The sequence below is a fragment of the Epinephelus lanceolatus genome, chromosome 1 (genome assembly GCF_041903045.1).
Source record: "Epinephelus lanceolatus isolate andai-2023 chromosome 1, ASM4190304v1, whole genome shotgun sequence".
NCBI classification, from domain to species: domain Eukaryota; kingdom Metazoa; phylum Chordata; class Actinopteri; order Perciformes; family Serranidae; genus Epinephelus; species Epinephelus lanceolatus.
In genome coordinates this window covers 25,729,814-25,744,171 of record NC_135734.1, presented here as the reverse complement: position 1 = coordinate 25,744,171, position 14,358 = coordinate 25,729,814, and the positions used below count along the sequence as shown (strand labels likewise).

Here is a 14,358-nt window from a genome sequence, read left to right as displayed (position 1 = left end):
AAATACAGACTTTGAGGATCCAGCACCTGAAAGGAGACACAGCTTACTTAACAATAACGCCATCCCGCACATTGTGTACATCTCCCATCTCATACTCACTGCACACCAACTTAAAAATCCAAACCTCTGACACTAAGATGACTTGACTTCAGTCTTACCATGTAATCAAATGGTCCCAGTGAACGTTCCCTGGCAGAACCCCATTAAAGCTTCGCAGCACCGACTGGCGCTTTTCTTGTTCACGGTCATAAATCCATGGAAAACACATCACTTTATTCCACATCTACGACCTCGACGAAAAGGTGAGCATTCATCAGTCCACTAATTACTTTCTGCTGAGCAGTAGCAATATTCTCCCTGCACCAAACTTTCCAATTTTCAGTGCTGACTTTGTTTCACTGGGAGGGCTGCACTTGTTATTTTGTTGTTATTGTTTTTAGGCTCTATCCAGTTTCATCCCTGACATGCTGGCTCATTTCATGTGGCTCACCAAAAAATTGAGTTAATGAGGTCATTAATTGTTTTTGTTCCGTATTCATAACTCACAGCATTAGATTTAATGCATCATTATTCTTTTTCCTTGTCCTTTTCATTTCTAGTCAGCCTTAAATTATCTTTGGTCTTCATGTTACAGCTTTGAAATTCCTGTGGATGTGCCATTTTCCAAAACCCAAAGCCACAAAAAGAGGGAACAAGTCTCTGGCATAGGTAGGACCAGGGGCCTTTCCCACAGGGTCTGCAACTGTGTGTGTCGCTGGAAATTTAAAGAGCTGCACAGTAGCAGAGAAGTCTCACTTCTCAGTAAGTCTGACTCTGTTAGCACTGGTGTCACTGTATTTATCAAATCATATAATCTGCAATTTTTTTCTCAAGTGTTTCAAAAGGTCAGTGTTCAGCTACAGAGTATTTGGTTTCACATATTTTATGCTGTATGTTATTTCCGTACCACAAGGCATTAAAACAGCATTTAGGCAGCAGAATGCCAGACGAGTGGTATTTTACACAGAGATTAATATAAATCCTTCTTCTCCTTCTTCTGCTGGTGTATCTTTATTTATTTTCTGTATTTGTTTTCTACATTCATGTATCCTGGGTTTCTAAGTTGTTAAAATTCTTGAGCAGTGATGGTAAATGTTAAATCACCATTATGATTTTAGTTCCCAAATTCCAACACAGCACCACAAAGGAAGAAATGTGTGTTTAGAGGCATCGCTGGAATGTGGCACCTGGACATTAACATGGGTGTTGCACAACACCTCCAGTTAAATTTATTTGTTTTTTTTCACATGAGGGTAACAGGTAATCATCATCACTTGTTGTTTTTAATACCCTGATGTCCATCAGTACAATATAATATTTAATAGAATAATGAAACTAAGATTTTATGTGCCAGCAAACTCATCCTCCCATTCATTCTGTAGATCAAATGTTTAAGTCAAGTTAATTTTAAATCATGGCTCATAAAAGAACTGCTGGAAACATTCATTCATTCATAATTTGTAACTGCTTATCCTGTTGGGGGTTGTGGGGGGGCTGGAGCCTATCCTAGCTGTCATTGGATGAGAGGTGGGGTACACCCTGGACATAGAGACAGACAACCATTCACACTCACATTCACACCTACAGGCAATTTAGAGTCACCAATTAACCTGTATGTCTTTGGACTGTGGGAGGAAGCTGGAGTACCCAGAGAAAACCCACGCTGACACAGGGAGAACATGCAAACTCCACATAGAGAGGCTTCCCCACCCCAGGTTTGAACGCACACACCCTGAGGTTCAAACCAACAACCCTCCTGCTGTGGGGCAACAATGCTAACTACTGCACCACTGTCATGAAAACATACTTTTGAAAAATATTTCCATATGTAAACATTCAACAAAAGAGAAATTGTGTTAACTATGTTCCCATCTTTTAATTTTAATATTTGAATGAAATATGAATAAGTACAGTATCTCAACAACTGTACTTAAGTACAATTAAGAGGTGTACTTGACTTACTTACTACTACTTTTTACTTCCACTCCAGATTTTATTGTACTTTTTAATTTGCTATATTCACAGCTTTATTTACTAGATGCTTTGAAGATGTATTGTTATTAAAGCAGCTAAATAATTATGTTATTATGGAATAAGCTACCCAGTAATTAACAGTAGCCCCACTTGCACCAGCGGGAACATTAAACTGATGAACACTCTAACTATGTTAATGTGTGGTTTGGGAGATTATGAATGAGCATTTGTTTATTAAATAACTGTTTACTCAGTAACCAGTTCAAACCAAACTGAGGTCAGATGACCTTCAGGATTGCTTTAAGTCTGCGCCACAGATTTTGGCCCAACATGAAGATATCTGATACTGACAGATGTTTTCTCACCACAGGCCTCACACCCCAACATCATTATGGACATGTTTTCTAACTCCACACCAAGTCTTGTGATATCTGGCAACAAAAGTATGCTCTTGGTTATAATTTCATCACCAAAACACTTTTGTGGTCACACTGTAAGAGTTGATGTGGAATTGTAGAAATGTCCCTGCAGATATATGCTCTGAGCATGGAGTGCATAAATAGGGTTGAGGGCCCGAGCTGCAGAGAGGGAACTGATGAATGACTCACTTCGCTCCCTTGTGGCAGTGAAGGGTAAGACTACTTACTGTTATTACTGAACCGGGGACAGATATAACAGGGACTTGAGCGCTGTGGTGCTGTCCATTCTGATCCTTACCAGAGAAGATGATGGAGCTTTTAGTTTCTGCTGAAATTTTTTTCTCGTAATATTTTAATTTCCAGAGTTTGATTTTGAATTTTTAAAGTCACTTTATACAGTATTTATATTTGCTGGACTATAAACCTGCTGGTGCTTTGGACTGCTTTTAGTCACATTATGATTTTGTTTTTTGGAGAATTGCTTATGACCAGTGAGGTGTGTTACTCACATATTTTACACACAGTTTTGCTGTTTGTAGGTGCACGTTGTAGATTTATGCACTTTTAAGTTTACTTTTCTTTTTGCGCCACATTTTGAGAAATATTTCACATTATTTTATAAGTGGAAATGTTTTTCTCCAGTTTTTATAACGCATGGGTGACTGATGCTGAACCAACCCTTGTCTGTCACTCAGGAAACATGTTTTGAGACATCCATCCTCACACTTTGTCCTGACACCTGTGAGGAGGACGCACCGAAGACTTTGTCACTTAAGACCCTTTAAGTGACTGTTCCAGTCATTGCATGACTGCACAATCCTGACGCATCTGCAGAAGACACGACTGCGGCAATGGAGAGTATTTCTAATGATAGTGACTTCTGGCAATTTAACGAATCCTGGAGGAACTCAAGTCTCGGTAACGGGACCAATTGGTTGAACCAGACGAACCCTCTTAAACGGAATGAAGAGGTGGCGAAGGTGGAGGTGACTGTGCTCGCCCTGGTGCTGTTTCTGGCGCTGGCGGGGAACCTGTGCGTCCTGCTGGCCATCCACACCACCAAGCACAGCCAGTCGCGCATGTATTACTTCATGAAGCACCTGAGCATCGCTGATCTAGTTGTTGCGATTTTTCAAGTTCTCCCTCAACTTATCTGGGACATTACATTTCGCTTCTATGGACCCGACATTTTGTGCAGGTTGGTGAAATACCTACAGGTCGTTGGGATGTTCGCCTCCACTTACATGTTAGTTTTAATGTCAGTGGACAGGTGTTTGGCAATTTGTCAGCCTCTTCGTTCTTTGCACAGGAGAAAAGACCGTTACTATGTCATCTTCTCCTGGGTCCTGAGCCTGCTCTTCAGCATCCCGCAGATGTTCATTTTCTCCCTGATCGAGGTTGGCTCGGCCGGATCAGGAGTGTATGACTGTTGGGGAGATTTCGTGAAGCCTTGGGGAGCCAAAGCATACATCACATGGATCAGTCTCACCATATACATCATTCCAGTGGCGATACTGAGCATTTGCTACGGGCTGATAAGCTTCAAAATATGGCAAAACTTTAAACTGAAAACCAGGCGGGAGCAGTGTATAAGCCTGACGCCCAAAGCCTCCAAATGCAACACACTGGCCCGCGTGAGCAGCGTGAAGCTCATCTCCAAGGCGAAGATAACCACAGTGAAAATGACTTTTGTGATCGTCTTGGCTTATATCGTCTGTTGGACACCCTTTTTCTCTGTTCAGATGTGGTCTGCGTGGGATCCAGCAGCGCCCCGTGAGGGTAGGTTGAATTTTAAAGTTGAATATCACACCGAGTGCGCGCCAAAGTACTGATGTATTCATGCCATTACCCACCCTTCTCCATCCATCATTTTCCTGACAATATTGCAAAGTAGAATTGAATGGAGATTTGTAATTGCCGCAGCCGTCTTGCTGTGCGCATCAGTGCTCTTTACGCACTGGGGTGCCAGCGCTTGCTTACCCAAATGGAGCAAACTGGGGCAACAAAAACATCATTTTGAGATGTGTTTATTCAGACTTTCTCATTCAGATGGGTCGGGCACTGTGGTGACTCACTGAGAGTCAGATTCTGCTGTTTTAGTATCAGGGTGAATAAGGCAGGGTGCGGTGTGGATGACAGAGTTAGGTGACTGAGCTGAAGCTCTGACAGATCACAGTGCAGGGGGTTTGACCCTCGGACAAAACACAAAAGAAACGAGTATGTCACCTGTCTGCTGAAAACAAACATGTTTAGAAATTGCATACCTGTGTATGGGACATTTGAGTGATTGTGACATTTAGCAATTTGAATGGAAAACCACCCCTGTAATACGCACAGGTCTTCTTCACAATACAGTCCCTGTCGCCTTTCCACCAAAATTTAAAACCAGTGATTAGAACATGCTGCATTTCCAAATTGGCTGGCACTTACACTTTAACATCAGATAATTACTTTATCTTGCTTATTAATTAAATCTCTTCTAATGCTGTTAATGTTTTGTTTACATCAGGGATGCAAAGGCAGAAGGACGCACCTATATTTTGTTTTTCACATGTCAAATCCAGATTATATTTAAACACCTGTTGTGTGGTAAGAAAACATGTGTGGACTTGGCGTTTAAAGTGTAAAATCTGTACACAGATTATTCCAAGTTTCTGACCCTCTTCACAGCTGCAGACACCGACTGACGGCTAATCATTAATCAAATTAGTGTGCGCCACCACGCGCCAAGCAGCGTTTCTTTGTGCCTGTGGGCACGCTGGAGTGCGTCGTTGACATTTCAAGCACGATAGGACATTAGGCAGCCATCTACTGTATGTGGCCCCTATATTTATTGATCCGCTGTGTCATGACCACACCCATATACAACAGAAGATGTAATATGCCAGTTTGGATTCACAATGTGCTCCTTTCATTTTTATTACAACTGGATAGAACCACTGTAAGTAAAATGCCAATTAATGTAATAGCCTTGTGAAAAGTAAATGCATTCAGTATAAAATGGGCTTGCTTCTATATGATGTAAGGGCATTAGTTATACTGGAAAAATGAAGAGTAAATCTAATTAGAGCTATTAATTTGGAGACTTTGCAGAACAATGTGTCTGCATCTCCTCAAAGACAATACAGAGCTTGTTTTCCAAGCAGTTTTCATCCAATTATATCTTTGCTGCTCCGGTATTTCCTCAGACAATGAGTAAAAAGAGAAACATTTCCTACAAAAACAAGACTAAAATAAGATAAATTGTGCACATGCTAGAAATGAGACCATAATATCAGGAAGTTTATGAGTGGAGAGCAAACAGACTTTGGTGTTTCAGCCCTTTGGTCTTTTCTTTTGCTTCTGTGGGTTTGTGTACAAGGTTCCAGCTGACTGGTTCTGTGTCGCTGTCATCCTCCTCAAGCTGCCTTGTTCACACCAGCTATTTACACTTTGGAGGTAAACAGCTGCACAGCACACTTAGCTGTCATCCAGTTCTTCCACACTAAGGAGGTCTATTGCTATAACTGGCTCTGATGCTGCACCTCGCGACAATGTTTGAAGTGACAGTCGCCAGAAAAAGAGCAATAAGAGTGCTCCAGCCCCTGAATGGAAAAGAAAGTGATTAATTCATTTTCTGTTGCAGAGCCAGACTCAGTGCAGGGAGGATGTCTGATGTCTGATGGCTGTCCTCCACGTGAACAGTGCTCAGAAAGGCCAGAATTGGCAGTGACACGTGCCAGTGTTTGTGTACAAAAGATAGGCTGGAGTGTCACCTGTGTGAGTGTGTAGATAAAGTGTCCATTAGAGTCATACTCAGCAAAGACCACACAGCTTAGGACAGAAAGCCCCCACTATAGGAGGAACCTCTGTGTTACAAACATGTGTTTCAAACGTTCATGATGTAAACAAACTAGCTTCATAAAACATAAGGCTATTGAATAAGATTTTAGTTGTAGTTAATTGTTGTTAAAGGTCCAGTGTGTAGGATTTAGAGGCAGCTATTGGCAGAAATGGTATACAGTATTCACAACTTTGTTTCATTTAGTGTATAATCACCTAAAAATAAGAATTGTTGTGTTTTTGTTTGAGCGGTTTATATCTATATATGGAGCGGGTCCTCTTCCACAGATTCAGCAAAGTTGTATCTACAGTAGCCCAGAAAGGACAAATCAAACACTGGCTCTAGAGGTTTCAGTTCTGGAACCTCACTGCTAGATGCCACTAAACAGGCTGTTCTCAGAAACCAATGAAAAAGGTGGAAAGTCTGTGACCAAACATCAATATGCGACAAGGTCAGAGTGAGAATGTGTTCACAACTACCTGAAATTTACCAGGGTCTATGGTATATGACAATATGCAACACATTGTCACACCGAGCCCGTCACATTTCGACGTTCGTTCATGGAGTTTCCATGTTGACATGCTGTGAAAGGTACCCTTGGTGCATTGCTTGTTGACATTCTGGGACGCCATGTCAACTTCAGCCTGTTACGTGCATTGTGTCTTTTCAAAATACACATCTGTCTTTACAGGAAATGCACCATTTTCCCACAGTCTCTTTCAAAATAAACACAAACTGAAAACTCTGCGAATTTATGTTTTTTTTTCCCTTCAACAACAAATGTACGTGGTTGGGTCTAGAAAAAAGAACATGGTTCGGCTTTAAAATCATGAGGGAAGCAAACGCAGGCCTCCTAGATAGTCCTGTAACTTATCCCTCCACCACTCGGAGACGCAATGTCTCTCAGATCAGCTGCCTGTTCCATCAGTAGAGGCTGACCTCTGGTGATGCGAGGTGTGCGCTACATACACAATGAGGTCAAAAGAATGAGGAGGACCTGTATTCATGACCGTATTTAAAATCATATCATCGAGATCTCTAAATACGCTGGTATACCGTGATACCATGACACTGCCCAAGCCTAATTGGTGTGTATACCTTCAAAAGATAATGCACCATAATTTGTGTATAACCCATGAAAAAATGAGCCAGTAATTTGTGTATAATCCACATAATCTTGAAGTGGCAATCATGTGATCAGTGCACTGACAGGAGTATAGAAGTAGTATAAAGACCAATAGTCTGCATAAGGAGGCAGGCTGGGGTGGAGAAACGGTCACAGAACACAGGACTTTCCCCCAGGAGACCAGTGTTTGGGACTGTGTGAAACCAAGTGAAGTCATCGTTACCATGTTTCTTTCCCTAAATGTAATCTACATAATTTAATTTGCCTAAATCTGAGCTACGTTAACTTTGTAAATTTATATTTAGTATGTAATGTGACAACGCCATCTGTATGGCACTAATTTGTTAGATATCATACAAACTGTTGTATAAGGAAACATTGCACCAAATCATTCACACTGGACCTTTATGTAGTCAGCTTGGAAGAGAGAGTTTTAATAATGTGTTCTGGATTGTCCTGGCTAAATCAGGGTCTGTGCCTTTAAAACTGAGAATCAGGCAGTGAGGATCATGCAGAGCAAATCTCATTATCGTGTGTAATCATTCCTTATGAGGTAACCTGCAGTCTTATTGTAGATATTTAGATAGCAGCAGATCTCAAACAAAGATTATGATATTATATGCATCATTCCATATAATCACCTTTAGCATTCTACACTGGAATATATCCACAACAAGTTATACGACACTTCTGTGAAACAAAATATTTTTAAAATACCAGAGTCACGGTCATTTTCCTTTGGTGCAGAAAAAAGTTTATTATTTCAGCATGTTTTTGAGTGATTGGCGCCATTATGGAAAATTACTGCCATGGATTCTTCCGATATTCGCCTAATAAAGACATCGTTTTGTTCAATTTACACCATCAATCAAGCTGACGTTTCAATATAAGTGGAGGTTTACCACTTAAAGGTCGCTGTCTGTCTTTAAAAGGCCACTCTTAGCAGAAACAGCAAGTACAAGCAGCAGTCTACACGTAGACTTCTTCACCCTGCATGGTTCCCAATTACCAAAGTAATCATGTTTTCTGCAATAAATGAGTCTGCAACCCCCTCAACACAATCAGCAACATGATACGAAACTTGTCCGAGTTCATAGTTTGACATTTTGGAAAATACGCTTTGGGAAATATTCGCTTTCTTGTTGAGAGTTAGATGAGAAATTAGTCTGGCTCTGTCCAAAGATATTTTTGGCTTTGTTTCTTCCTTGGCAAAGAAATGGTCCAGCACACAGCTCCATGCGAAATGGCATTTCTATTCTTGTTTTCACACTACAATTTGATAAAACAAACAAAAAAGTGTTAATTAGTGAGCTTTGGCTGATTGTTTTATCTTTGAAAAGAGTCAGGCTAGCTGTTTCCAGTCTTAAATGAATACTTCACCACCCAGAATGATAATTTGTAAATCAATTACTCACTTTGTTCACAGTAGAAGCATAAAAAAAACGTTTTCCTCCCAAATTCAGCACAACACAGGGTGAGTAATTGAAGATGTGAGAGTGGTATCAATCTTCATACCTAACTCTCATCAAGAAAGTGAGTAATTTCCCCAAATGTTCAACTATTCCTTTGGCCAAAGTAGATCCAGTGGTTCAGCACACACATTGTGTGAAGTCTAGACCCTTAGATACAATGTCCGCATCAAGCCAAACAGTGTGTAGTTTTAGATGCATGGACAAAGAGCCAATTTCCTCCATCCTTTGGAGTTCCACCAGATCTGCTGATTTACTGTGAAAGATTCAGCACCTTACAAAAATAGGAAGTTTGCCATCATTAGCACCCCATTTGGCTTATCAGTTCGATTTCTGGAAATGTTAGTGTCCCATTATTCTGAGCTTTGTAACGTCAATGGTGTCTGTGATTTCTCACTGAATAGACAGAGGACAAAAACACCTGAAGGTTAAGCCCTGACTCAGATACTGAGCTCCCAAAGAAAAAACTGTGAACACAAACATGCCCCCCTACTGTGCCTGCTGCCCTTGGACGCTGACTCACACTCTGGGTGCTATTGATTGGTGTTGAGTGTTTGATGGACACAAAGCCCACTGTTCAATCTTCAAGCATTCCTTACATATATATATATATATATATATATATATATATATATATATATATATAAGTGTCAGTGCCTATATGGTGTCTTTACTACAAGGCGAAAAAAGCAAGACAGTGTCAAACAGACAGAAGGATCTCTCAAAGCAGATTCACTTATAAATCTCACTTATTTTTAGAATTAAAACGAGATTATTGCAATGGCTGTTTACCTCCAGGGAACCACAGTCGGCACTAAATGTTCCTGTTAATGACTCGCTGAAGAGTCTTTTGGGGCTGCGCGGTATCGGCTCTGACAGACAGACAGATGTACCACCCAGGGGATGATCATTCTGCCTTTTCTCTTGCCGTGCGATTCATTCCTCTCTCGTGTCAGACACCAAGAGCTAATCCTGTTAATGACTTTTCCTTGATAGTTCTCCCTATTATTCAAATTCGATACAGGCTCTGCTCTCAGCCACCCTGATAAGACCGACTGATAACCACCAGTTGGTCTTTTGCACCATCTCGGATAAAGCCTATTCCTCCGTCCATGTCAGCAGTATTACGATATTAGAGCAGGTTGATTCACGATCAGCTGGTAAATTAAAACTTTTTGCCAGCCCCTTTTTTCCCCCAAAACGTCTTAATTGCACTTTCTTGCTCAGGTTAAAACAGGGTTGCGGTTCTCGCTACATTTTTCTGCCATTTTCATTTACACATCTAAAAGATTACAGCGCAGCCCCAAAGTGTATTAAAGAGCCTTTGACACAAAATCAGAAGGGTAATTGAATGATTTACACTCATTCAAACTCATGTTTTACTCTCATAAATCAAACCCTTAATGGCTGATAATCAATTAATATCAAATTAATCATGCGTGTGACTTCCGTGTCCTTACAGAGATCATTTATGCCGAACAATTTTGCTCAAGCTCAGGGACTGTCATTATCGGCAACATTAGAATAGCAGCAGCATGGGCTGATTAGCAATCAGTAAGAAGAGGTTAAATATGGCATGCCAGCCAATTATATGAATCTGAACCTCATTTGCCAAATGTCAGTTGGATGGTGGAGTTGACGTAGCGTAAATGTCATCCACCGTGCCACTGCAGGTTACTTGCTATGATGTATCACCACAGCATTGTGTGAGGGACATTTCCGCCTCCCCTCCTGCTCTGGTTTTGCAGGAATTTCCTTTGTTTTCAGGTGTTTTCTTGCTTGTTTAAACAGCTCACTGTTTTTATTATTTTACAATTATTTAACTCTCGCTTTTGAGCTTCAAGTCCTCTCCTTCCAGAATCCCTCCAGCTATAATTACACAGTTACAACGATGTGATTGTAACTTGTAAATGAGCTGCTTCCACATTAGCATGAATGCCAAATAGGCGACAGGAAACAAGACTGTAATTGCTCTGTGTAGCTGTGTTAACTGCTCAGCTAATTTTAGCACGCCAACATGCTGATATTTAGCAGGTAATATTAAACATGTTAAACATCTTACTGTAGTCTGACCTGGTGGTATATTAACATTTGCCAATTAGATCTTAAAAACAAAGTAAAACTGAAGCTGATGGGAAAGTAACTATTACAGTATTAGTTTTGTATGTATTTGGTCATAAACCAAAGTACTGGACAATTTAAAATTGTGAGTGCCTCTCTTGGGTGTGGCACCTGCTCCTGCTTTGCCTGGGACCCAGCAGGATCCAGGGGGGATTAACAGGCCCGCTTTGTGTCTTGCTAATGCCCAGGACATGATGATCTCCAAAGGCCCCCATGTAAATTTGACTAAATTATTCCAGCAGATTATAGGGAGCTTTTTGGACCCTCCCTTTACCCAGGGCCAGGACAACTGACTCTGGGTTGGTGGCTTTGGGGCTGGACTGTGAGCCCCAGGGCCACTGACCACAAAAATACATGGGGGCCTTTGGGCATTAGCAAGACACACTATGGGCCTAGTAATCCCCCCTGGATCCTTCTCGGCCCCAGGAAAACCAGGGGCAGCTTCACCGAAGAGAGGAACTGCTTCTGTGACTTCCACAAGGGGTTAAATTGGGTCAGAATGGAGAGTATATTGTGAAATTCAATAAAAAACATGTTGATGAATTTTCATTCATGATACTCAGTCCAGCTGGTTAAACACTGACAGATCAATTATTCAACTTTGGGAGCCCTCAGATTCTGACCCTCTCAGTGTCACATGTCCTTGGATAAAAAAAAGTGCCACAGGATTTCCTGGCCATATGAGTGCTCAATTATTGGTGATATCAAAGAAGAAGACCCCATTTTCACAACTAAACATTAAAGTATATGTTTGTTTTTTTTTATTACTGCCTTACTTATTAAATTAAGACAAAGTAATTGTTGCTATATGCAAATACCATGCAGTTGAGGGGCTGAGCATGAATTTCTGCACCAAATTTCAAAGCAATCCACACAATGGTTGCTGTGATATTTTGCCCAAAACCATAAACATCGACCTCCAAATCTGAAGCCATGGATCTCTGCCGGATTATCTCCTCCAGGTTATGAGAGAGTTACTGCTTCAAGCGAAGGAGTTCAAGTGTCTTGGTGATTTGTTCACAAGTGAGGGTAGAATGGAGCTTGAGATGGATCAGCAGTTTGGTGCGGCGTCTGCAGTGATGTGTAGGACTGTCATAGTGAAGAGGGAGCTGAGCCAGAGGGCAAAGCTTTCAATTTACTGGTCCATCTCTGTCCCAAGTCCCAGCGCTCACCAATGGTCATGGGCTCTGGGTAATGACTGAAAGAATGAGATCGCGGACACAGAAATGAGTTTCCTCTGTGGGGTGGTTGGGCTCAGCCTTAGAGATAGGGTGGGGAGCTCGGACATCCTGAGGGTGCTTGGAGTAGAGCCGCTGCTCCTTTATGTTGAAAGGGGTCAACTGATTCAGGCATCTGATCAGTGTTCCAGGCACATCCCACTGGTAAGGGGCTCTGGGGCCGCTGCAGGGATTACATATCTCATCTGGCCCGGGAACGCCTTGAGGTCCCCCAGGAGGAACTGGAAAGCGTTGCTGGGGAGAGGAACGTCTGGGGTGCTTTGCTTGGCCTGCTGCCCCGGCGGCACGGCCCTGGATAAGCAGATGAAAATGGATGGATGGATAAATATCAACCTCATGGTGGCATGAGGTGAAAAGTCAGGAAATTTTCATAGTTATTGAGATTCACCCTCAGGGGATCATGGATATCTCTTTCAAAATTCATTGCAATTCATCTAATAATTAGAGATATGTCTGGACCCTCCTGATATAACCTTGATGTCACTGACATGACTAAAATGCATGCATTTAAATAAAGTTGTGGATCATCACAGGTAAAAACAAAAATGTATGTGCACCACTCATAAATCATGTAAATACTTTTTGTCACTGCACAAGAATATCAGAGAACTTTTAGCCACTGTCATTAACTTGTTTGAATCCTAACTTTCACAGAGAAAACAGGCTGCTGATTCATTCTTGTTGTCACAGCACAGTAACGTCCCTCTCTCTCTCTCGTCTCCTGCAGCCATGCCCTTCATCATCTCCATGCTGCTGGCCAGCCTCAACAGCTGCTGCAACCCCTGGATCTACATGTGCTTCGCCGGGCATCTGTTCCAGGATCTTAGGCAGAACTTTCTGTGCTGTTCCACTCGCTACCTCAAGTCATCCCAGTGCCGCTGTGAGCGTGACTTTGACTCCAGTCACAAGAGCAACTCCTCAACCTTTGCCATCAAAAGCACGAGCAGCCAGAGGAGCATTACACAGACTTCCACCACATAAGCACCTAGCTTCCTTCCCTTCTCTTTCTCCAACCCCCCACCATCCCCGCCTTCCCCCACATGCCATCGCCCATAAAAAAATTCAGCAGTTCAACTCTTTCGGATACCTCTCGCCCTGAGGCTTGCTGTCCAAGCCCTGAAGGGAAAAATACAACAAAAGTCTTAATTCTTTTATTTACAGTACTTTACAGTATAAAGTGGAAATTGAATTGTGAAATAGAAAAATGTACAGAATATTATTAAGGGTGCAATATGTTGGTCATAAAGATGGGCAAGATAATCAAGCTGAGCAATCACCTGAATCTTTCTCTTTGTTTTTACATTATTCTTGTGTGAGATGTACAGTATATATTTACATATTTGAAGTGCAGAGAAAGGAAATGAGAATATTTTTGAGCACTGTAAACCTTGACCGCCACACTAATGGTTCAGTTGTTGTCACCAGCAAAGCTTGTGGATCCTGTTTGTCTGTGTTATGATGAAATTGCTCACCTGTTATAAATATTGTGTATGAGGTTGTTCACTTTGTTACGTTTGCAATGGATTGCATACATGTAAACTGTTACTTGATTTGTTGTTAGATGTGAGATGTCATGGCTGTCACTGGTAAAGATTTTAAAAATGCTTAAAAAAAAATAAAGAGCGAAAGCAGCAGAAAAGCTGTGACCGCTTTATTGTTTACACCTAGTCGATGCTCATTAGAGCTTATTGCCTCCCAAAATTCTTGGCAAGGTTGCTGGAAATATACCAGACAATGAATCAACAACGTCACTGAGTTCCTGCAAATTTTTGGCAGCACATCGAAACTTTTGACTTCCTGTTCAGCCTCAGCGCCAAAATGCATGTCTGGCTTGAGATGTGGAGACTCTGCAGAACACTGAAGTGAGCTAAAGTGAGGTATCTTGGGGTGCTTATTGTTGCGTGACATGGTGCAGTGTCCCACAGGAAGTGACAATAAAGGTAAACTGGGGTGATGAATTCCCTCGAGAATTCTTTGTTGCAAAGCTGATTAAGTCTGAGGTTGCTGTGTTGATATTCATTGTAAAAGTTTCACGTGTATGAGCCATCTAAGATTTGAACCTTTGTTATTATGATTACAGCACATCAGCTGTCACTGTCAATAATGAGAAGTGACCTGAATAAAAGCAAAAGCTTCACAATAAAACAAC

The 14,358-nt window shown here is 41.5% G+C and overlaps 1 protein-coding gene across 2 annotated transcripts; it reads left to right on the top strand.

Annotated features, from left to right (window-relative positions):
• The first annotated feature begins 2,741 nt into the window (after positions 1 to 2,741).
• Positions 2,742 to 13,870, top strand: oxtra (oxytocin receptor a). 2 transcript variants are annotated; one of them, XM_078168047.1, is made up of 3 exons: positions 2,742 to 2,928; positions 3,128 to 4,211; positions 12,937 to 13,870. In XM_078168047.1, exons 2-3 carry the CDS (start codon positions 3,284 to 3,286, stop codon positions 13,188 to 13,190), a joined length of 1,182 nt encoding a protein of 393 aa, XP_078024173.1. In that variant the 5' UTR covers positions 2,742 to 2,928; positions 3,128 to 3,283; the 3' UTR covers positions 13,191 to 13,870. The 2 variants fall into 2 exon arrangements, with proteins under 2 accessions (XP_078024173.1, XP_033482863.1); XM_033626972.2 differs by having other exon boundaries at positions 2,742 to 4,211.
• The last annotated feature ends 488 nt before the right edge of the window (positions 13,871 to 14,358 follow it).

What these genes read in the sequence shown, in the direction of transcription:
- oxtra (XM_078168047.1), top strand. Translation starts at nt 3,284, where the DNA reads ATGGAGAGTATTTCTAATGATAGTGACTTCTGGCAATTTAACGAATCC. An exon ending in TCCAGCAGCGCCCCGTGAGG is followed by an intron (nt 4,212 to 12,936) that starts GTAGGTTGAATT and finishes CGTCTCCTGCAG; the next exon opens with CCATGCCCTTCATCATCTCC.